The sequence below is a fragment of the Onychomys torridus genome, chromosome 2, assembly GCF_903995425.1.
Source record: "Onychomys torridus chromosome 2, mOncTor1.1, whole genome shotgun sequence".
NCBI lineage: Eukaryota > Metazoa > Chordata > Mammalia > Rodentia > Cricetidae > Onychomys > Onychomys torridus.
Window position 1 is genome coordinate 20,264,552 of NC_050444.1, and position 26,385 is coordinate 20,290,936.

Sequence of the window (26,385 nt, forward strand, 5' to 3'; positions counted from 1 at the left end):
AATCTACTGTCCACATATTTCCTAATGCCCAGGACTCCACTACCTGTTTAAACCTATTTGAATCCAGTATTTTTCTTTCTACTGCCACCTTACATATATATATTCCATTCCTTAAATGCATAACCTCTCTGGTACGTTACTAGTTTCTCGAGTATCACATATACTTCAGGCTAGCCATGGAAAACACAAGATTGGAAGCTAAAATCTGTATATCAGATAGAATATTAATGACCTGTCTTTTGGGGCCTTGGTGACTTGACTCAATATAGTTTTTTCCAGTTCCAATAGTTTATTTACAAATTGCATGATTACAGTTTTCTCTACAAGTATTATTCCTTTGTATATGTGTGCTATGTTTTCTCAATCTATTTACCATTTGATGGACATCTAGACTGATTCTACTTTGAAAATATTGTGAGTAGAATGGTATAAACATAGAAGTGTAATGATCTCTATATAGAATGGCAGTAAACATAGAAGTGTAATGAAATCTGTAGTAGGTTATAAAGTCTTTTGGGTCATAACTGTACTTCCAGTTTCATATATTTTGAGAAACTTCTAAACTCATTGCCAAAGTTACTGGACTATTTTACATTCCTTTCAGCAGTGGAAAAGATTTCTATTCACCATATCCATGACAGCATGTATTGCTACTTATATTACTGATGATGGTCACTCTGACTGCAATGAGATGGAACATTAAATTATTTTTAATCTCCATTTCCTGATAGCTAAGGATGTTGAATATTTTAAAAGGTGTTTAATAACAATTTATATTTATTTTTGGCAATTTTCCATGCAGATCCATGACCCAGTTTTTAATTGGGTAGTTTGGTTTTTTTTTTAATATTATAAACACTAATCTTCTGTCAGAGAGGTATGGTTGGTAAAGATTTCCCATTATGTTGGGTGCCTCATCACTCAATTGATCATTTCCTTTACAGGTGACTTTCCAACAAATTATTGATCATAGAGCCCCTAGAGGCATTAAATGAAGATTGCCATTTCTCCTACTTGTCCTTACAAACTACATAGTAGAACCCCACCCCATTGTTGAAGACACCTCACACTTTCTTCTCAGGACATTGAGAAATCAGTGTTGAACTGATCAAGAAACACTATCCCTGCCAGATAGCTTTGCCTGTGCTTGAAAATTCTATGTAGGATCCTGGGGGAGATAAAAATGACATTAACAGTCTTACCCTATGCTGGACAATGAATGCTGTAATATGGGACTATCAGACAAGATGTCACCATTGGTTAATAGTGGCCAAACTGTAACTAACCAGCTGTTCCAGATACCCTATGTCTAGTTGCATACCTACTCTAGTTACAGACCTCTGCCCGTGGATGGATACTAAAGGAGAGAGAATCACTTTGGGGGGATGTCATGGTGACCATTGGTAGGTTAGTCTTGCCCCAGTGGATGACGTCATACAGGTAAACAAATGGGCATCACAATTAGGACTTCATGATTTATGATGAAAAAGAACACAATGTTTGGAGGGGTTATTGGAAAAATAGGAGAATTAGAGAGGAATATGGTCAACATACATCATATCCATATATGAAATTTTAAAAAACAAAACAAAACTAAGTATTAAGGATAATAAAATCTCTATTTGCTGATTTGGTGCTACATTAGGCTTGGAATATAGAATGTTAGCATTATTTCTGTTTATACTATAAAGTTTCAATTGTGGTAAACACAAAATATAGAAAAAAATCTAAAATTTGGGAAATTGGAACATAGCCTAAAATATTCTACCTTGTCTAATACCCCCTTCTTCTTTTACTTCTTATGATATATAAGTAAAATTATACCCTTAACTCTTCAAAGGCATAGTTCAGTACTCTTAACTCCTTCTACATTGTGGCATTATCATCATCACCACCTATGCAATATTTTCATCCCCACAAGCTGAAACGCTCTACTCACTAATCAATAAACCCCCCAACTACTCTCCCCTCAGTCCCAGGGAACTTTCATTGAACCTTCTGTCTCAGTGAACTTGAAGTCTCCTAGGAGAATCATCCTCTATGTAACTGACTATATCTCCAAGTCCAATGTCTCCTGAGGACATCTGTGCTGAAGCATGTGTCTCAAGTTCATTTTTTCTTGTAACATTATGCTTTAGCTGGAAAATATGACTATATTTGGCAAAAAATATGATAAGAACTCGGGAACTGAAAAAATAATTGCTAATAATGAGTTCATTGCACCGTAAATTAAAGTGTGGTGTCTGTGTTTGGGTGGGGACTGAGGAGCTGAAAGGCAACAGCACTTATACTGGAAACTTGATTTTAACACAACTTCATTTGTGGTTTGCATTAGATATAGAACCTTGTGGATTTACTGCCTGGATTAAAAATAGACAAACTGCAGAGGAACCTCCTGATGGTGTACCTCCTTTGCAAAGAGGTTTTTCCTGTTAAAAACTCAACCATACAAATCATTCCATTGCTATAAAGCAATCCAGTGAGCATTAAGGACAAAGCTGGCCAAGGTAAACACAAAGGAGAAAATTGGTCCACATCTACTCACACTGTTTGAATGGTATCCCAGTGTTAATTGCCTGTGAGTTTCTAATGACAGAACTTGGCCCTCAAAACATTTCATTCTCAGAAGGGATTAGCTTACTCCAGAATCTGCACTCACATTTCCCATTTGCCCATCAATATTGATGAGGGCTAATTACCTCTTCAGGAAAGCTACATAGTAACTGCATTTTGATTCTCAAAACAGCATTAGGTTCACAAAATCAAAGGTGGAAGAAAAAAAGTGGTTACCAGATGATGGATGAGTTTACTTACTTAGTTACAAAATTTTGGTTTTCTGTCATTGAATTGTAAGAAGCAAAAGCATCAGTGGACACAAAGTATTCAATACAAAAATACTACAGTATCCAAGAAGAATTTCTACAGTTTTGGCACATCTCTTTATATATATATATAATTTCATGAATATCTATTAATATTTCACATACATTACACACATGTGTATAGATAAACATGATTATTAAAACATACTTGAAATTTGAGTTGCAGAGGCTAAACTCCTGGACTATTTTTTGTCTTTGATGTACCTCTTGACCTCTAAACTGCAAAGTGTGTCTTTTTGAGATTCCACTTGTAGCCCGGCTTAACATTCTCCACATTGCCACCTACTATATAATTACATGGTAGCCTTTGACCCCTAAATCTGAGACTCTCAAACATAGAGTTTAAATCTTCAGCTGGAGCTTAATATTATGAATTTTCATCTCAAAACTCACTGGAAATAATCCTATGATTGAGGTTCTGTGTTCTGTGGTCTTGACTTTCATCCCTGAATATTTCTTCCTCCTATTGTAGATAACTGGATATTTTCCCTCTGTATCTACTAAATGATTCATCAGTGAACAATGTGGACTCATTACAAATGGTTTAAAATTATTATTATAAACAAGTTTTAAATTACACTTTAAGGAGGTGTACCTTTACATTAGGATCTTGGGAATTATTTGGAGTTTTACATTATAAGAAAAATTACAGGAATATGTATGTTCAAAATAGAATATTACTATTCATAATAAAGTATATTAATTAGTTACTGTACTTTTTGCTGTCAAAACTAGCTGAAGAAAGAACTTAAGTAAAGATTTATTCTGAGATTCAAGGAAATTTCTTAACCCAGAGGCCCTATAAAATAAAAAGATAAGTTAAACATATCCAAAACAAAATGCCACAAAAGAAACATGTTTATTCTGTACAGAAAGAATGGCTACATGATAAGGGAAGATGAGGCCAAAACCAAACCAAAACCCAACAGGTCAATCACCAAATACTGTAGCTACATTTCCATCATATGAGAAGAACAGTGGCATCTTGTGGGCTCTCATGGATTTGGACTGTTTCACTTCCCTGATGCTGACTGAAGAATACATCATCTCTCTTGAGCTAACTCCAGGTACTGTGACTTCAGCTTTCCTTAGCCTACTGACATTTCAATATTATGGAAGTTCCAAGATCCTAGCTTTTCCATTGCACCTTAGAATTCACCTTCACGGCTTTATCAATGGCCTTTCAGGTACTCCTTGGAGGGAAGTCAACCCTATACTACACTATACTACTGTGCTTGGCTTCAGAGGCTTCCTGGAACTTCAGTGCAAGCCAACATGAATTCATAAGTCTTTGATTTTGCATCTCTAAAAATCAGCACCATGTGATTAATACTGCCAAATTCTGCTGCCATCTTGAGGAATCACCTACACCTCTAGCATAGCTGTAGTAGGCGCTGTGTGCTTGATGTCCACACTTGGATGAACCTGCAGACGCTTGGTTTTGAAAGGAACCCTCTTTTAGACACCTCCCTCGATTCAAGCTCTCTCCCTTCAGTTAATATGTATTTTTTTTTGTAAGTTAAAGATGACTTTCAAGACATTGTCCCTATAGTCCCAGTGAACTGTGTGAGGCTTCTTTTTCATTGCACAAATCTTTTCAGGGATTAGTGTTGCTCGTTTTCCATGTTGGCTTTATCTGAAACTTTATATGAAATCCTGCTCCGTTCCTCACCAAATTTTACATTTTCCCAATTTTTCACCCCACATGCAGCTTCCTCCCACTGCAAACCTGAGAGGTGTCAGTAGTAATCACAACAAAGTCTGCATGCTAAGCGATTTTGAAATCTTCAGCCAAACAAATAAGACCACTGTCATTACCTAGCCCCACTGGAGTTCTCAAGACTCACACACATGGGAGGAAGTCAGAGGTTTTTAGCAGAATGCAACATTAAAGGCCATTAGTCCAGTTCCCAGACATCCAAAAACCTTGTGAGCATGTTTTCTTTGTCTGCTTTTTGTTCTACACTTACACTAGAACATCTGATGAAACTTGATAACATTCTAGGAATTCTTAAGTGCATAGCTCAAAATTTCCACACGTTCTTCACATAAACCAGTTTCAAAGGCCCATAAACCACAAAACCACATATGTTTGTCAGGCCAACAACCCCATTTCCCAGTACCAATACTAAGTACTTCTTACCAAGTAATTTAAGGGTGGATGATTTGGTTTGTTTGTGGCTTAAGAGGGCATGCATGCCATTGGAGCAGAGAAACACAGAGGCAGCTGGTCATGTAGTCAAGAAGCAGCTGGTACTGAAGCAGTTTTCTCCCCTTTCATTTCATTCTGCTGGACTCTAGACTATGGAACAGCACCTCCCATATTCGAAGTAGGTTTTTCTCCTTAATTTCACCTCTCTGGAAATAGCCTAATGATGTTTCCTAGGTGACTGCATATCTAGTCAAGCTGACAGTAGGGTTATGTCACCACAAATAATGTTTAACCTGTTTATAAAAGGAAAACTAAGAAAATTGTAACTTACTTCTTTAGAATATTTTAATTTTTATAATAGAAGCTTTCATAAGTACCATCTAAAGATGTGAAATAACTAGATGCTTCCAAATTTAAGTATTTCCACTTAGAAAAATAAAATAAGGACTCAATGGTAGATGCCTGCCTAGATTATTAATTTTTCCCTAGCATCACAACAAACAAAAAGCAAGCAAACAAAAGTAACAAGCAAATGCAGAAAAGGTACTAAAGATATTAACTCCATTAAGTATATCTTAAATAAAATGTTGAATTCAGAAGCATTTTAATACAGTAGAAAGTATATTAATCTAAGAATCTTGAATTAACTTCAATAGAGTTTATATGTCCAATTGTTCTAAAAATAATTTAATTGTGGCATATATAATATATACATTAGGCTATATGTTATATATTACATATAATAAAATAATTTTTGAAAATTACTTAAAAGTAACTAAGAATTTTATAATTAATTCTAAATGGATAAAAGCAAATTCAGATACTTTCAGAAAAACAGTATTTGATGAGCCTCTGTTCACTTTCATATGCCTACTTTTCTTTTTATAATGTTTTTAGAGCAAAACACACAATTCTATTATCTACTTATTATTATATGTGATGGTTAATTTTAATTCAACTTACCAAAATCTAGAGCCACCTAGGATGGAGTCCCAGGGATTTCCTAAGCAGGGTGACTTGTAAACTTTTGTGGGAGTTGCCTTGATTATTTTAATTGAGATAGAAGAATTATCCTGAGTGTGGGCAGCATCATTCCTTGGACTGGGCCTTGGACACTATGGACAGAGCCGGCTAAGCACTGGCGAGCATGTACACACCTGTTGCTCTTTGCTAACTGTAGATAGAATGTGGCCTGTTTTTTCAATCTCTGAACACCTTCAAATCTCTATAGTGCTGGACTGTAACCTGTAATTGTGAGCTAAATTGACCATTTTTCTTTTAATTTGCTTTTGTCAGAGTATTTTATTATGGCAAGAGAAATGAATCTCAGACAACATACAATCAATTTTTATAATTTTTCATGCCTTACTAGGGAGATCCAGATCTGTGTCTCTGAATACTTTGCAAGCCACAATACCTTGCTATAATACTAATAATAAGTAAAAACAGTAAGTTATTGTGATCAGTTTATTTTTTCATCAGGAAATGATAAGCAATTTGTATTATCAGATATGAGTCCACTTTCAGCATAAAATGTATTCTTAGTAAAGCCTGTTTATGGATTATTTTTGTGCTTTGTATTGGACAAATATCTTAAAAGTTATTTAAGAAGCTAAAATTCCTACAACCCAGAGGAACCAATAGAATGACAATTATTTTAAGTGTGAGACAATGCTCTCACACAACATGGAAAGTCAGCTGCTGCAGTGCTGCATACCCATAATCTCAACACTCAGAGGTGGAGGTGGGAGAATAAAGAACTCAAGGTCATTTGCAGCTAAATAGAAAGTTTGGAGAATGCCCATGCTATGTAGGACCCTCTCTCATAAAAGCAAAATCCAACCAACCAATTGAGCATAAAAATCTTAGGGACAGTTTAAAAGAAAAATTGCAAAGAAAATCTTCACTGCAGATGAGAAGTCATAGAATTTAATGGGTTCATAATTTATATTTCATATTACAATGATTTTGGGGGAGAATAAGCAAATACTATTAAATTAATAATTAGTATACTGGGAAATGTATGAGTTCATTTTTATGATTTTTTAAAATATTTCCTCTAGTAAAGGTAATATTTTCAAAATTAAGTTTAAGGCCACTTTGATCACTAAAGATAGCATTCTCTAGAGAAAACAGTCCTATTTATAGTCATAATTCATAAAACTCTTCTAGCTATGCAAGTATTATAAATGGAATTTATAATAACTCCAGCAGGCTCACCTATAGGATGAAAATCAGTCTCAAATCATTCAAAACTTTATTCTCACTTGGTAGGCAGACTGAAATCAAATGCAACATTTTGATGTCTCTTTGATTTTCCTGAAGTCAGAACTAACTAACAGAAAACATACCACACAGAACACAGTGGCGGGAAGTGGGTAACTGTGCCAGTTAATGAGAGTATAGTGTCAAATGGAATTTCTGTTACTCTCATCTTTTCCATTCTTATGCCTTGCCTGCCAATCTGCCTGAATGCCATACTGCCTTCTTAATAACATATTCCTTTTCACTTAAGGAGACAGCCTGAGGTATGAGGTCAATTAATACAATAATACTGTGGGACATACAAATTTAGGCATAACAATCAAAATTTAATTTAGTCATCTCATGTTAATTACTAAGAATCCAGAAAAGAGAGACAATATAACTAAAGGGAAGGAGAGTAGGATTTATGGGGTAACAGGAGGAGCTAGTGAAATATAGCCTCAAGAAAAGACAGCTAAATGACACTTAATTTCATTTTCCTAATCCCTAAAGGGATACAGCAGAGGAATGATATCAGAGCTGAAGAATTGATATGAATTGCTAATACACAGTAACCATAAATAGATGTCCATTAGAGCATTTCAGTAGTTAACATTTATTTTACATTTTCTGTAGAATTATGTGTGTTGGCCTCCAGGACTCACAGAGAAATAATAACTTACAATAGGAATAAGTGAGATTTGTTTGCTTTGTTTTGCTCCCTGGGGTGTGTTTTAAGGTGTTGAGTTGTGCCTTTGTAGCACAAATGACAGATACAAGACACATGTGGTCAGTCTATCTTTCCTTGAATGTAGTAAAAATATAAATATTGTTAGATTAATTTGAGATCCTTATTAAGTGCAAAAAAATCAATTAAAATGAGCCTAACAAGCTGTAGCAGACACCATACTTAATGGATAAAAATTAAACTGTCACTCTTTGATCATGAGACCCCTTTTCTGATCCATAAAATCACTTAATTCATGAGATGATCATAGTTTTAGAATGGAGCTGAGCCCATGATTTATTCTTTTGCTTCTGTGATCTATTGCCTATATATACTAAAATGTATAAAATGATTTGAAACTGACATAAAAAGATTATATAACTCATTTTTTTTTAATTTTACTCTTATTTTTCTTGTGCTTTTATTTCACTCCTTTTTATGAAAAATACATATTTCATTTTCACAGTTCTACTTTGATTCTTGTTACTTTTACTATTCAGTATAAATGATCAGATTTTTAAAAAAATCCCTCTTAGGGGACAAACTATCAAAAGCATTCTGGTATTTTAATGTTATGCAGCTAAAATTGTATTAAAGCATTAAAAAAAACCCCTATGTTTCAAAGTACCCTTACTAAGTCTTTTACTCAAGCTTACATAAAGTTTCCCTATGTGGCCAATGCTATTCTATTTCACGTGGTCATTATTCACAAGCACCTGCAGGGATACTTACAAGAAGAAAGTGAGACACATGTCTATAAAATGTCACTGAAAAATAATTCACCACTTATTCATAAATTATACAAATGCTTATATACAACCCATGTTCATCAAGACAGGATTGTCACCAGGACATATGGGTAATTGGGGAAAACTTTTGTACTGGGCTGTTATGCTTTAAAGAAATATTAAGATCTGAAATCAGTTGATAAGTCAATGGAAAACACAAAGACAGAGCCAAATATAGAATTTTGCGGGTAAGGGATAGAGAAATTGTTCAGCAGAAAGAGTGCATATGTATGCAGTATATGTGAGCTCTTGGGTTAAGTCTCCAGCTGTATTGCAGGGTGGAGGATCCAAAGAGGTGCTCAATACAGACAACATTGTGATACATAAAGGAATCACATTAACCTGAATGTTTGTGAAGTTCAGGATAGGTCAGAATAGCAAAGGAGTTTGGATAGACACAGATGGTACCATACCTGGCTGCTATGTATTATCTGTGTAAATGAAACAGTCAAGAACAGTTAAAGTCAGGTGGGCTGCGGTGGCGCACACCTTTAATCCCAGCACTTGGGAGGCAGAGCTAGGCAGATCTCTGAGTTCAAGGTCATCTTGGGCTACAGAGTGAGTTCCAGGAAAGACACAAAGCTACACAGAGAAACCCTGTCTCGGTAAAAAAACAAAACAAAACAAAACAAAAAAAACATTAAAATCCTCTGAAATTTACCTGAAGAGAAGCAATGGGCCTATAAAGGAATACTAAATGGAAGTGCAAGGAATGTTTGGTTCTTGATAATGATACTAAAATGTATTAACACCCAACATTCTAAGTTGTTTTCTTTTATATCCCTCAATAATGTTAAGTGATCACTCTGCTTCTCCTCAGCAAGTCCTTGCCCTCCTCTTCAGTCCTTTGCATGCTCATATCAGTTACTCTATCATGTAGACATCTTAAAGTCAATAATGTTATAGGATATGAAAAGCAGAGTTTTGCTGGAGTCCATAGTGCCATGACAGCAGATAGTGTGCTACTTCCCCATGAGACACTAGTGGCAACTTGAAATTTGCTGTGATGGTAGTTATGCACCATGAAAAATTGGAAAGTGCTATAAATAATGATTTTTTTAGGTAGATGAGTGGTTTCTTAAACATTATCTGCTATTATGTACATTCATATATCTTCATATTCTTTCCAATTAAATATTTTGCTCCTGTTTTTGTGAATCAAACAAAGCTGTCTGTAAAGAAGTGGTAATGCTTAAGACTTCAAGACTAGGAAGCCTAAGCATACATACACCCAGTTTACAAAACAGTTCAGGTAAAGGTCTCTCAAGTGAGAAAACAAGCCTTCCTTAGTGTTGAAACACCGAGTTTCATAGATAAATAAGATAGAACAGGGGAGATTGGGAGGAATGAAGTGATCACAAACTGTGTCTAAATAAATCAATGAGATTTGGACTTTTCAGGAAAATGGAAAAGCATTTAAATGTTTATTTTATTCACTTTACTTGACCCATAGGAGTGAAAAAATGAGAAAATCTTATTTTGAAATGACCAGAACATAAAAGGAAATATACTTCTTAAGACTAGACTAAGCCTTCATATTTTAATAAAGTAGTATGTCTTTAAAAAAATACAGATGCCATCTGGGGTCTAAACTAGAGCTCATTGATTGATGAGAATATAGGCAAGTTCATGAGAATGATCTTAAAATGATGCAGAATTGGAACCTTAGAGGCAAGAGTGAGCACAGTTCTGCCAAAGACTGAAGCATTGTAGATGGCCTGATAGGTGGGATTTTCACACAGGCACTTTTCCAACACTTCATTTCACTGTTTTCTCATAATGGAAACAACTATTTGGATTTTCTTTGACAAATTCCTTTAGCAGTGGGCCAGTGGCTACATATCTAAAACATAAAGGAGCAAAGTAAACATGGGTCTAAAGTAGCCACTCTGCTACTTACCCAGAAGTTCCAGACACAGCTGAGGACTGATCCATTTTTAAAACCCTTTCTTCAAATATACCAAGAAACCAGTAAGAGTATGTTTTTAACACCCACCCACACATACAAAATTAAGGTTATATACAAATGAGACATTCCTGTGTTTTTTCCTTCTCTGTGCATCTCAAAGAAATTATGGGTTAAGTGATGGTAAAGGTAATGAAGACAAAGGTAACAACTGATAATGATTCTGGCAGTTTTCCAAGTGATTCAAAATTCAGGCTGATCCCATAGCAATGTAAATATTTTTCATGAAAAATAGTGATGTTTACATGAAAAATGGAAATGGTTTTATACTTATTATTCCAAATTATAATGTCCCATAAATTAAGGAAGAGAACAATAGAAATCACAACTGAATTGCCTAATGTATCTGGTTCCTTAATCTCTCTGGCCCACATTGTCTTCTCTAAAATTGCACAGTCAGCTAATACACTTTAAGGAGAGGGAAGGGAAAGGACATCTAAACTAGTTAGCAAGATGGAATGGAAGACCTATTTAACTCTGTTAATTAGTTAGAGTTTTTATGCTTGAAGCATAAAGAACTAAATATATTGTCTTTAGAAACATTTCTGCATATATTTCATTATAGTGAGTTTATCTTCTTTGATATACATATTTCTTGAAGTTGCTGAAATTAGACTGCTTTTAGGAAAGAACAATTAGTTATACCACTCATTCTGTTGGTACATATCATATCATACCTTGAAATATTTCCATTCCTTTTTTTGTACCTTTTGTATGTATTCATTTTTTACATCTTCCTAGAAGAAAACATAATATTCAAGTAAGTAAGTGAATAATAGTTTTGATTAGTATGCATTGTGTATCTAAAGAAAATCTTGAAACACACAACCATGAACAGCTAGAAAAATATCAAAGCAGCTAACCAGGCATAAAATAAAAACAAATGAGCCAGCTTTCTTATTATTCCATCACAAAAAATAGAGTCAGAAGCTTGGCAGTGGTGGCACACACCTTTAATCACAGCACTTGGGAGGCAGAGACAGGCAGATATCTGTGAGTTTGAGGGCAGTCTGGTCTACAGAGTGAGATCCAGGACAGGCACCAAAATAACTCAGAGAAACTCTGTCTCGAAAAAAAACAAAAAACAAACAAGAAAAGAATAGAGTTAGACCTTAAAAGACACAGACTTTCTAGAAGTATAATTTATTGACACTTACCACAAATATATATTATACAAATGATTTTATTACATTTATACAAAATGAGAATATATGTGTCCATAGCCTGTTTTATATATTTGACTATTTCAGACGTGTCTAGAATGTACTGTGGTCACATTGAACTTCCAGTGTCTTCTTTTAGCACTCCCACACTTCCTCATGCATTTCTTCTTCACAAAGTACCTTTCCTCTTACTATCATGTCTTACTTGTGTGTGTGTTTGTGTGCGTATGTTTGTGTGTGTTTGTATGTATGTGTGTGTATATGTGCATTTGTGTGTATGTATGTGTGTGCTTGTGAATGTGTATGTGTGTGTATGTTTGTTTGTGTGTGTGTGTGTGTGTGTGTGTGTGTGTGTGTGTGTGCGCGTTGTGTTTGTCTGTGACCCAATGACTCTAATTAGGGTTATTGTAGATGCATTCTATAAAGTTACTTAGTGGAGTATGGGGAAATTATGAGCTGAATAATACTCATATATATATCCTTATATATATATCCTTAAATTTATAAATACAATCTTCTCAGTTCATGATCAGGATTGATGATTTATTAGTATACCCTGTGTACAACTGATAAACTTGCAGTTAAAGAAAACTTTGACCACACATAACCATGAACAGCAGAATAAACACAAAGCTCATGCGTGTGCATGTCACACACACACAAGACTGATATTGGACAATGAATTGGTGAAGTCTTCCCCAGGGAAGACTATTTCTCTGCTCTCAGCATTAATTAGTTGCCTGTAGTTCTTTGTCTAGGGTTGAGGCTCCAAGGTCTTTCCCCCATCCATAAGAGCATGTCTATTGGTTGCATTTTTGTTCAAGTCTTGTTTAGGCAGCAATATTGATGAAACTGTGTGGCTATAGCTTCTTTAGCATTTCTAGGAGCTGAAAACTCACAGCAAGTTTTCCCTGTTCTTGGCTCTTACAATCTTTCTGACCCCTTTCTGCTATAACCCTTGAGCTTAAGTTAAGATCTCTGAGACATAGATACAGATATTGTGTTGTAAATAGTCACCCATAGTTCTACCCAGATATGATGTCTATGAAATACAATAATAACCAGCATGGTGGAATATTCCTCAGGATGCAATAGTGGCACACATACCTGCTGGTAACCAACAGCTCATTAATTACATTTATGCCCTGCTCAAGAAGAGGGAAATCATGCCTAGCATTGGAAATATATCCAACTACCTGGGTCTAGTGAGGTCATGGATCTTGGAGGAGATCCTAAAACTACCATTTTACTGAAACCATCTAATTCCTAACTATATTCTAAAGATTTATCCCTGCATCCATACACAGATAAGATTAGGTCTCATCCCTCATTGAAGATCCATCTTGCAACAGACAGAGACAATTACAGAAAACCACAACTGATCAAAAGAAAAAGAAAAAGTGACAGTGTGATGCTTAGTCATAAACAATAAATCTACAAAACAAAGCCTGAAGTCTTTTTAAGCATAGTTGACCTCAGTAGTAGGACCACCTAATAAGTTATAAGGCAAGTAGAAATAAAATCTGCTATTCCTTTAAATAAAAGTTAAACCCCCATGATTTCTATATTACTATGTATCATTAATATTGTTCCATTTCTTCTGTTAGTTTTTCTCTTGACTCATAATGTCCATAAAACTGTTTTTGAGCATAATATAGAGGGAATATGGTTATATATATATATATATGATGATGATTCAATGTTTGCATAATTTCATATAATATTTTAAGAGAACTATCTTGTTCATAATCTAAAATAGAGCTTTAAGTTATTAAATGAGTGCCAGAATTTTATGCTTTATGATTGTATCTCTGTTATATTTTAGGAGGATTTGATTGAATGTGAACATAAAAACTGATTTCATAAACAGGAAAAGTTTGTTTCACTGTGTCCAACTGTTCATATCAAAGCCTGTGACACATCTTGTGGTCAATGGGCAATTAATGTAATTCAAATGATAGAAAATTTGTTTCAAACATTGTCATATATAAGAAGAACATAAAATGTATAAAATATATAGTAGCTTATTTATACTCTGTAATACAGCCTTGTGCATAGTATGTTTTTAGTTGTCCAAAATAACCAGCTAATAACTTGTGATTCCTAATAAAAATGAATACATTAATATAAGATAAGTTCATTTAATATGCATGAAAGTTAAAAAATTAATCAATGGATACATAAGTACATTATTTTACTCACTGCACATTTTATTTTGCTGCTCAGAAAATAACAAAGTCACAGATTTTGGGGTAAAAAATGCTGTGCAGAAATGTTTAAATACTTGGTTTTTATATGAGGATGTGATGGTTTGGCAGCCTCTTTTGAAATGATGTCTGTAATGACTCTCAGCATGAATCAAACTTTGAATTAATGACAGTGGATATGGTTTTCCTGACATTATTTCTCATACATGGATTGTGTTCTGCATAACTTCACATTGTAGAATAACTAATGACCCCATTCTCTTTTTGGCAGGCCAGTGAAAACAAAAAACAGATGTTCAATATGAGCAGATGTCCAAGGTGACACACTAAACATATGCAGCACTGGAAATCCTAGATGCTCTGGCCTGTGTGAGAAGGACGGGCTGCACATCCAGGGTCTCCACTAAGCAGTGTCTGCTTTGGTTAGAGTAGGATTTCATTCATGTATTAGATAATGCTATCCTCCCACATTGTAATCCCTACACTATGCCAAAAGCACTTTCTGCCAAGAAAATAGGAGTAATGATAAACTCAAATTTCAAATCCCTAGTTTTTCATATTTCATATTATTTCTGCAGAAATTAACAAATCAGGGCTGGGAGTTTAGCTAGATGAAAATCCTTGCCTAGCATTCAAAAGTCACTGGGTCAATCCTGAGCATTTTAATAGCAACTATAACAACAGCATCAACAACAACCCTAAAATCCAAGAATAACCAAGTAACCAAAGGACTATATTTTTAAAAATTATCTCTACCTTTGAAATAAATTCTTTTGGGATTTTATTTATCTGATTTTATGTATGTTCTTATTCTGCAGGTATGAATATGTATAATAAGTTAAAAAAGAAATTATGAATTTGAGATGGAGGGGGTTCAGGAAAAAGGGAAAAACTGGGGAAAGGAGAAATTATTTAAAAACAATACTCATATACAAACTTCTCTAAAATAAACAAAGAAATAAAAACACACACACTTAGAATGCTTTGTGTTTACAGTATTATAAATCCTAAAAATGAAACAATAGAGAAGCACACACATGCACGAAAAACACAACTAGAGGGAAGAAGCATTTATTTGGCTCATAATTCCAGATTAGCTCATCATTGCAGGAAATTTTTTTGAAAATAGATTTTTTTCATAAAATATATTCTGACCACTATGTTCCCTCCTCCCAGATGAGTGACACCGAAGAAACAATGTCTTCTAGACACAAGAAGACAGACATAGATATGAACTCACAGGACTGTGGCAGTATATGCATAGCCTGCACAGGTCTAAGCTAGACGGAGTTCCAGTGTGGAGAGGGAAATTAGACACAAGCTTCCATACCTAAACTAGAAGCTACCTCCAATTGATAACTGGCAAAGGAAAAATTAGTTTTCTCCAAAGAAGTCTCACTGCATACACAAACCATATTTCAGGGAATTTACGGTGGCAGAACATTGAAGCAGCTAGTCACATTACATTTTCATCAAGAGCTGAGAGCAATGAATGAATGCATGCATACTACTGTTCAGCTAGCTTACTTCTTCTCACTCAATGCAGGGCCCAGGCTGTGAAATGGTAAGGCCAACACACAGAATGGTCTCTCCACATCATCTAACCCAACTAATACAATCCCTGAGTAGCAAAACACCAACCTAATCAAAACAGTTGTTCAGTGTGACTCACTCTCCCTTATAGAGCATACAAACTAGCCACCACAATTATTTATGTGTACGTAATTTGCATTACTATTTTTCTGTATAGTAAACATAGAATTGGCTATTATTTTTATAGAAATATTTAATCAAGACTGGTATTTTCTCATTTAATTGCCTGCAATATTACACAAACTTTACCGAGTTTTACATATGTGAATTTACAGATTCAGTTTAATGCAAAGGCAAGTTTACTGCTGAAATCTAATGTGTTCCATTGATCTATTTGCCTAGTATATGCTAGCATTACATTTTGGTACTCATTTAAGCTTTATAATAATTCTTGAAATCAAGGAAAGCCCTAGCCTTTCCCTAGGCTTTCTTTTCCTTTTATAAACCTTGTTCATTTCCATTTGAATTTTAGAGCAACCCATTTTATCATTTCTTATGGTTGTTTCCAGTATAGAATTGGCCTTGTTTTATAAATAAAGAATATTACAAATTATATATATATATATATACTAGGAAAAGCTCTTCAATCACTACTCAAAAGTTGAGAAGCACCCAGGAGACCAATAAAATCATTGTTTGACAATACAGTGATAAAATAATGGACTTTACCTCTCAAAACACACACAAAAAAAGGTTATTTTTCAACATTACACCTTCTCAAAACTTGGAAAGATTTTTTTCATATGTAAAAAAGCATGTCAATCAGTTCTGTTAGGAACGTATCTAGGGTAAAATCTAATCATTTTTCGTTTCCCTTACATTTGCAATTAAACACCAAATACATCTTAGGCATACATGTGTACATAGTAAATAAATACAATGAATGTATTTGTAGAAAGCTTAATCCTCAGTTCCCCTGCTTTTATACTCCTTTTGTTCTTTTTCTTTTCTTATCCCTACTTTGCTGTTCTCTTTCTCTCTTGCCAACCCTAGGCCCCTCTTTCATGCTAACAGAGCTATTGGTATTGTTCTACCTTGATAGGCTATGAGATTGAACCACATTTTATTTCAATGTATTCAAAATATTTGAAAATGAAAATAAAGCAAAATTAAAAGTATAGGACATTAGAAAGGTGAAAACTGAGAAATGAACTCAGGACCTCTGGAAGAGCAGCCAGTGCTCTTAACCTCTGAGCCATCTCTCCAGCATATTTAGAGCTTTTCAAGATTCATTTCACAGTTATAGCAGGAGGACACAGAAGTTAGAGGCTTTATAGTCATTGGTGTGATTTCCTACCAACAATTTTCTGAACTCACCTCCTTCCAGTTGGTCCTTGTTAATCAGCTCTAACTACTTTAGTTTTATTTCTCGTCCTAAAATTGCTTACCATGTTCTCCTTACTGGAATGTAAGCCTTTGGCTATAAGTTATATCCAGAACATTCTCCTCTAAATTACTTTGTCAATTCCTTTAAGTCTTTATTCAAATGTCAGGAGATAGACAAGGCTCCAATGTCTATGCATCACAATGCACATTTCCCAATCAAACATTCTTTCTCTAAGTCTATTGGATTTATTCCCACAATGCTAACTATCGTGAAAAAAAAAAATACTTTTGTTTTGTTACTAGTGTCCTTTTTTTTAACTAAAGGCACAGGCTCTGTTTCATGTATTACTATTCAGAGAACTGACTTAAACACAGGAGGAATTTCACAATGGCTGAATGAATAGGTATAAAATTGACACCAAAAAACTGTTCCTAAGATTCTGAAAGAGCTAATTAACATAAGAGAAGCAAAGACCTAAGCCTCATCTGCAAAAGACCCACATTTGGAAATATTTCTTTTAAGAAATTATGAAAAGAAGAAATGAGAAGAGACAGTGTAGACAAAATATAAAGGAAGAAATAAAGAACAAATAAGAGAGAGAGAGAGAGAGAGAGAGAGAGAGAGAGAGAGAGAGAGAGAAAGAAAGAAAGGAAGGAAGGAAGAAAGAAAGGAAAGTTGGGTTGAGACTATTTCTTTCCCAAAGAGCTATGAAGCCATGAGTATCTAGTTGAACAAACTAGAACTCAAACATGAGTTGAAAACAAAACATGGGAACATGAAAACATTAAAAAATGAGAATAGTTTTCAAAAATCTAAGAATAAAAGGCTTGTTTTGAGTAAGTAAATAAACATAGAAGAGAGGAGAAAAAATAATTTTTAAGCTAAGAATAAATATTAACCATTACAAACAGTGTTTTGAACTAGAAAAGAAGTTATTGATATGACTATAGAAACAGATTGAAGACATTGCTATAATATTGAATTAATTTTCCAAGATGTCTTTAATAATACATGGTTATTGTGGTTTCTCTACATGGATATTTTCAGTATAAAATTGTTTTATTTTGTATTGTGAGGAAAATATTAACAGACAAGAAGTACTTTAGTTTCATTTCATGATCTTCAGCTTAGCTCATCCTTGAAATATTGGAATCATGATTTTAGAAAGAAGTAATTGTATTTCTACATAAGTGTTATATTTATTCTATAAACAAATGATTTTGATAAACTCTAAACTATTTTGAAACCTCATTGCAATAAAATATTATCCAAATACTCATTGATCTATCTTATCAGAAATATTGTCTTTAATTAACAACAAAAATGCATCCAATTTTAAGAGTTTCAAAAACAAAAGTAAGTGAAATAAATTAAATTCCCATTGTCTCATTCCCTCTGGGTTAGTTCCTGATTTCCATGTATCCACTGTCAGATATTGACAAGCTCAATGTTTTTTCATTTTACATACTAATCCCAGTTTCTCCTCCCTCCCCTTCTCCCACCACCCCATGTTCTCCCATCCTACCCATATCTACTCAGAGAGGGTAAGGCCTCCCTTGGGGAGTCAACAAAGTCTTGCATACTAAGTTGAGGCAGGACCAAGCCCCTACCCACTATGTCAAGGCTGAGCAAGGTATCCCACCCTAGGGAATGTATTTCAATAAACCATTTCATGTACCCTGGTAAGTTCTGGTTCCACTGCAAGGGGCTTCCCAAAATGATCTAGCCACATAACTGAAACCAACATTCAGAAGGCATATTTTGGTCCCCAACTGACAGGCCACAGTCCATGAGCTCCCACTACTTTGATTCAGCTATCTCTGTGGTTTTCCCCAGCATGATTTTGACCTCACTTGCTCCTATGATCCTTCCTCCTTCTCCCCAACTGAAGTCTAGGACCTCAGCGCAGTGTTTGGTTGTGAATCACTGTATCTGCTTCCATCAGTTACTGGATGTAGGTGCTATGATGAGAATTAGGGTAGTCACTTAGCTGATTATAGGGGATGGTATGTTCAGGGATCCTCTCCATTATTGCTAGGAGTCTTAACTGGTGTCATCTTTGTGGATTTCTGAGGATAAATGACTAAGATCAAAACTACTGATGACAGCTTATATTGGAGAATATGTGCAGTAAGGGGAACACATGCTGGTAGGAATGCAAATTTGTACAGCCACTTTGAAAATCAGTATGGTGATTTATCAGAGAATTGGGAATCCATCTACCTCAAGACCCTGCAATACCACTATTGGGCATATACCCAAAAGATGCTCAATCCTACCAAAAGATTGCTCAATCATGTTCATGGCAGCATTATTCATAATAGCCAGAACCTGTAAACCACCTAGATGCCCCTCAACCAAAGAATAATTAAAGAAAATGTGGTATATTTACACAATGGAGTATTACTCAGAGGTTAAAAAAAATGAAATCATGAAATTTTTTGGGCAAATGGGTAGAACTAGAAAATATCATCATGAGTGTTGTAACCCAGACCCAGAAAAAGAAATATGGTACGTACTCACTCTTAAATGGATATTAGATGAAAAGGAAAAGATAACCAGGCTACAACCCACAACCCCAGAGAAGTTAGGTAAAAAGGAGAACCCTAAGAGGGACCTCAGGAAGGGAAAATAGTTAAGATCTCCAGGGTAAACTGGGAATCAGGGGAGAAAGGAAGGGAAGGGAGATGGGAACAGGAGGTACTGAATGGCTAAGTGGAGGGAAGGATGGAGAGGGAGAGTAATAAAAAGGGTATCTTTGTAAAGGGAACCATTAAGAGGTTGGTGAGAAACCTGATGCTAGGGAAATCCACAAAAACATACTTTTGAAAAGACATTCTGTCAAGCAAGTTTCTATATGGGCAGCAAAGGGATTTGGGTAAAGAATAATGTGATTTTAATATTTTAAGACAAGAAATCAAACAAATTAAGGCTAACTCTTATGACAATGCATGTCATCAGATTAGGACAATACCTACATTTATACTTTAAATACAGAAAATATAAATGCACTAGTTAAACATAGATATTTTGGCTATAAGAATTTATTTTACTTTGACAATTACCAATAAAACATCAATAAAATCTTATTATACAAGCCATTCTAAAATTTAAAGCAGTGAGACCAAGTTGACTCTAATATTCACATCATTTTAATGCCTGAAATAAAATCTGCAAGACAATGAGGAAGATATTGCTTCTGCATTTAAGCAAATTGCACTTTAGCTGAAGTAATAGGTAATCATAAAGACTTGATGGCTGTGACATTCCATGCAAAAGCTTAGCCATAGCAGATGAGGTCCATGAGGGGACAGTGATCTAAGCAGTGGAAAAGGCTTTAAAGTGAAACCTCTCATTGTAGAAATTCATCAGTATTTATGAAATAAGTTGGTGGGTTTGGGGAATTTAGGAGATCTGTCATTAATATTGTATAAGTAGCAGGCAATGAACATTGAGAAGATCACAAGGACTGTAGCATGAATCACAAGCTAGTTAAGTCTCTTCAACTCTAACCTTTAACACAGATCACTAAATATACATGTCTAAATTGGTATTTAGCTATGAAGTTGTGTTACAATAACCTGTATCAGCTAGTTGTTTTGATGCACACTCATAGGCAAATGGTTAAGATGAGGAGGCAAGAGGCTCCTGAATTTGATACTAGCTCACTCTGAAACACCTATGAATCACTGTTAGTTACTTCTATTTATGTAGCAGCTATAAACAGGCACATGTCTCTATGCATGTGTATATCCATAGTCTATCTCTCTCTCTCTCTCTCTCTCTCTATCTATATATATATATATATATATATATATATATATATATATATATATTTGCATCTGTATTAGCTATTTTAGGTTCTACTAGGTGAAGTCCTCTTTCGTCTGAAATGGAGGTTACTAAGCTTGTTCCTTAATGGGTACTTCTAGTTTTTTTTTAATGTATCGTATGGAAAGATAATGGAACTAAACACATGGTGTTTTGCTCTCAGTGAGTTTGTAATCCAGCTGGGATAGAGGCAGACAAACAAAACATGTGTGTTAGAACATGCAGAAGGATATGCAGACAGTGATTATTGACTTAAGTGTCAGAAAACTCAAGCTGTTGTAAATCACTTGAGTTGACCATGAAGAATTAGTACATGCCACAAGTTCAAAAGTAAAAAAAGTGTTCAAGGAGAGCATGTAGCATGAGTAAATGCACAGACACAACCAGGGTAAGTGGCAACTACAAGAAATCCAGTAGACAAAAGGTTTGTAAGTGTGCAGGGAAAAGGCAGAATACATGGTAGGTATCTTTCTATTTGCAGGCCATATTAGGAAATGTGAATTTTGTTCTGTAACCAAAAGTCAGATGCTGAAACACGGAGATATGTATGAGGTGTCCTAACCAGAACTTATTTACGTAGATCATCTCCATAGTGTGGCAGATGTGGAGGCACAGAGGTGGTAAACAAGAACTTTGGATTAGCAGTTGTAGCTTCTAGGTCTGCTTCTGCATTCACATGGAAATACTGATACTGGTTTTTGTTGCATTCACTGCATGAGCTTTATATAAAGTAAGAAATCTGAAACACCCATATTGTTATCTGCAGGGAAATTGTCATATTTTAGGAGACTCAAAATTTAATGTCTCATTTCATCAAGATATTATGTAATTTTATCCTAAAATCTATTGCTAAACCTACCAAGCAAATTCCATTTTGTTTTTATTTTTATTACCTCATTCCCAGAAGTTAAGACAAACCTTTCTCTTGGAATTTATAAAAGCTCATTCAAGACTAAAAAATAAATATTTAGACCCATTCAATTGGTACTTTGGATATTTTAATATGGTGTTTATGAAAACATCATATTTCCTCAACTACAATCATTTAAACATTTCCTTCCATCATATTTTTAAATTTAGTATAATTATAAATATCATAATTGTTTTTAATGTCATGTGATATTTTTGCAAGTGAAAGGATTTTGCTATTGTAAAACAAATAAATGAATCATTAAATTCATCTTTATTTTTATTGATGAATAGAATTTAAACGAATTTTATGTGAAAGCCATCTTTCTGGTGGTCTTAAATTGTATCACTTTTCAGTTTAGTGCCCATTACTACTCACAAATATGTGTGACCAAATAAATTCTCATAGAGATTTGTCTGTGTTTTTATATTAACCACCATGTCTAATGTTAAAATATACAATATATTCCTATAATGAATGGCATCTATATCAGTATCTATGTCTACATCTATAAGACACAATCATCCCATTCTTTTAGAAGCTTATTGTCTATTACAGAGCAATTTAACATTTTCCAAACCAGAGACTAGCTTTCAAACAAAGAGGAAATAGAGACAAACTTCCTGGTGTTTTAAGGTGTACTGGGGTGGCTTGAGGTCTGTGCTCTTCTGTTACTACAGTGCAAACTGTTTCCAGTGTTGTCTCTTCTCCAGAGCTAGATATCATCTCTGTTTACAGCCATGATTCTCACGGAAGAGCCAGGGATCTCCTTTAGCCCTGTTCTCCAGGGCTGCTAAACAATTTTAACTTGGTATAAGTTTTTCCTAGTTATATTGTTGTTTATGTTAACAGAAGTAAAAAAAAAATGCAATGTATAAAATTTTGCATTAGAAGGTAAAGAGGAGGGTAATAAGCTTTTGGTTGTAAATATAAGCAGGCTGTTAAACTTTATGAAATCTAAAACCTTTACATGGCCTCTGGGTACACTGACTAGGCTCCTCTGAGATTGTCCAGATGTGACAGATGTATGAATCCCACTGAGTTGATCTTTATCCTGGAGGAAGTCCCAGAAAGTTCTGGCCAGGATAAAGTGAAAAAAAGTCTCTTAGTCATACATTACCACCTACTTTAAGTCCAGAAGCAATAATGAATCTTTTGCCTTGTTTATTTATATTTTATATTTATATGACAACTCCCATTGTGAAATGCCACAGGGCAGATGTATTATGAAAAATAAACAGAATTCTAAGAGCCAGAAGTCATTTTTAATTAACATATCAATTAGGAAAAGCTCCTCTGAACAGATGTCCCTTGCCTTGTGCTGAGCTGTCAGGTCAAGAACAGAAATAAAATAAAATAGTACAATAGACCAAAGGCTTTGGACAATTGCAGGAAGACACTGGTTTGAACTGTGTCTATTGATATGCCTCCAAAGTATCAAAAGTTTGTGTCCTATGGATGTTTACAGGGTAAATCTGAACTCCCTCACTGAGGATAAGCTTACCTTGATGCTTAACTAGGAAGTAGTTCCAAAACCTTACTACATGCATACTAAAAAATGCTATACCTCTCATGTAGATTTACTTTATGTGTTCTTCTTCACCATCCCTACGTTTAGTACCAACCATTCCTTATGACTTTGTTTTGAGTTGGAATGCATAATATCTCTGTTTCAAGGGTTTAAAGAGATCAAAGGTTGGTTAGATTGATGACATAAAAACTCTATGGATGGGTTTCCCAATTATCTGATGTAGTTAGTGAAAGAGACCCTTGTTATCTTACCACAACACATTTGTGAGAGTGAACGAAGTGAAAGGACATGGTTCTAAAGTAATCTTAGCTATTATCAAGGCTACAAGAATGACAAAGCCCAAGTTTTCCCTCCTGTTTCTTGCTTCCTTTCCTTCCTGATACTGTTTCTTTTTTCGAAAACCTTGCCCTCTACAGAGAGCACAAACAGTCCTTTGACTAAAGTGGGCTACTTAATTTGCTACCTGCAATGAGTCATAGACGATGAAAATTTTAAAATTACTGAATCTAGGAGTTTTCATTAAAACAAGAGGGTGAAAGTCCAGAATGTTTCCCAACTGGGATAAAGTTTATTGGTTTTACTATTATATCAGAGATGATAACTTATAATCAAGTTTGTCTCCAATTTTGTGGTTTGAAAAAAATGACTGCAACATTAATAATCTTTTAGTTCTCTCTCTCTTCTATAGTCAGGGTGTCTCTATTTAGTCATGGTTGTCCTGTAGCTCACTATGAAACCAGGCTGCCTTCAAATTCACAGAGATCCTCCTGTTTCTACCTCTCTAGTATTGTGATTGAACATGTGAGCCACCATTACTGGCCAACATAAATAATCTTTGTAACATGAATCTTAAAAGGACTTATTAAAGAAAAAACCCAGACCAGATATTGGGGTGAAAACTGAAAGATCAGAGAAACAGAACAAGCCACAGCCAATCTCTCCTTGTCAACTCCTCAGCCAGTCCTGTTTCCATGAATCCTCAGACAGAAAGTGCTGAGTCCTCACCCTTGAGGGTCTCAGTTGAACTGCTGCTTAGTTCCTGTCTCCTCACATCTTAAATACTGTTCTCCAACCAGCCATGTCACTTCCTGAGATTAAAGGTGTGTGTGCTTTTCAAGCAAAGGCATGAGATCTCAAGTTCTGGGATTAAAGGTATATGCCACCATGTCTTGTTCTGTTCCCAGTGTGGCCTTGCACTCACAGAGATCCAGACAGATCTCTGCCTCCCAAAGAGGATTAAAGGTGTGTGGCACTACTGTCTGGCATCTATGTCTAATCTAGTGATTGGCTCTGTCCTCTGATCCCCAAATAAGTTTATTAGGGAACACAATACATTGGGGTACACAATATTGCTGTGGATATCACTCTGTGTAAATAAAGTTCTGATTGGCCAGTGGCCAGGCAGGAAATATAGGCAGGACAAGAGAGAAGAGAATTCTGGGAAGTAGAAGGCTGGAGAGACACCGCCAGCCGCCGCCATGAGAAGCAACATGTAAAGACACTGGTAAGCCACAAGCCACGTGGCAAAGAATAGATTAACAGAAATGGGTTAATTTAAGATAGAAGAAGCAGATAACAAGAAGCCTGCCACGGCCATACAGTTTGTAAACAATGTAAGTTTCTGTGTGCTTTCTTGGTTGGGTCTGAGCGACTGTGGGACTGGCGGGTAAGAGAGATTTGTCCTGACTGGGCCAGGCAGGAAAACTCTAACTACAAATGGCGTCCAACGTGTTGGCAATAATTTCCACCTAAAACCTGACAAAAAAGATTCTAAGACGGAGCTAAAAACAGCTTCCTAATTGTCTCTCTCAAGTTAGCGGCAGCCTGCCGGTTTGAGCTACTATGGCGGGTTCCTGGCGGGTTCCTGGCGTGTGCATCTGACCTACAGTATGGCAGGAATGAGGAGTCTACAAGCGACACTTTACTCTGCTGCATGGTAGATTTAGCCTTTGCTAGTTTAAAAAAAAGAAAAAAAGGTTTCTGGGCTATGCACTGCTTTGATAGAACTGTTCTGATAGTTGATGGTACACATAGCTCCAGACCCAGAGCTGGCGGTAAACTGTATCACTGCCATGTTGGAAAGCTGAGGTGGGTGGAGCCAGCAGCCACAGTGGCGTTTCAGTCTTACAAAGATGAATATTACCCAGAGAATCTGGTTTATGTTGTCTTTGGAATTTTTAACTACAGAAAAAGATTTGATCGTAAAAGCTGTTGAGTTAAACAAATACGTAAATTTTAAAGGTACCTTGACTTCAAAATTTGGATATAAGGATATGTTGCTTTGGAAAAGAGTCTCTGCTTTTGTTTCCACAGAAAGCCAGAGGCTGTGGATTTGTTCCAGATTAAGGTACATCAGGTTTGATCAGCCAAGACCACCTGAAAGGTCTCCGATGACACCATGGCCCAGATGATCCAACATCCAGAATGGTTTCAAGGCAACTGGCTCAGAGGTTTACCCTCACGGACTACTCCATAATCCTAAAATTTTCTTTATGTCCCCATAAGATACAGCGCCCCCCTCCAGCAGGAAGTAGTAAGAGAAACTACACCCAAATTCCCAGCTGGCTTTGGAGATGGAATTGGCTCACTCCTTCTCTAAACCCAAACATATTGCTAAAAGAAAAGGTTAAGAGATTCTTGTGTCCCAAATCAGAAGAGCCCTCTGGGGTGGGACAGAAAAAAAAAAAAAATTATTTTATTTAAAACAGGTTGATTATAAATACAATCTCTTTCTAAAGATAAAAAGGGGATATGATATAGATATGATAGGATGAAAGGGTAGATTAATGAACTTACTTCTAAAGAGCAACAACTCATTTAAAATGTTTTTCATTGGTATAGTTTTTAGTCTATTGATACAAACTTAAAGTTAATTTTGTTATACTGTGTGTATATCTCTACTCTTGTTTAAGGTATTATGTTTGTACAGCTCATTTTAAATTAAAATGGATAATTAAAAATAGATTAATAATTAGTCATCTATGATAATCATACTCATAGCCATGTTAGTTAAGTGTTCTAGATATACATAGAGATATTTCAGATAGATAGGTAATCTTCAAAT

At 35.2% G+C, this 26,385-nt stretch overlaps 1 protein-coding gene across 1 annotated transcript in view; it reads right to left on the bottom strand.

The window, feature by feature from the left end:
• The window catches only part of Cnbd1 (cyclic nucleotide binding domain containing 1), a 362,101-nt gene that overhangs the window by 4,534 nt on the left and 331,182 nt on the right, over positions 1 to 26,385 (bottom strand). The window contains exon 12 of the mRNA XM_036179374.1: positions 11,437 to 11,496. Coding sequence (XP_036035267.1) covers positions 11,437 to 11,496 — 60 coding nt within the window. The remainder of the gene's footprint in view (positions 1 to 11,436; positions 11,497 to 26,385) is intronic.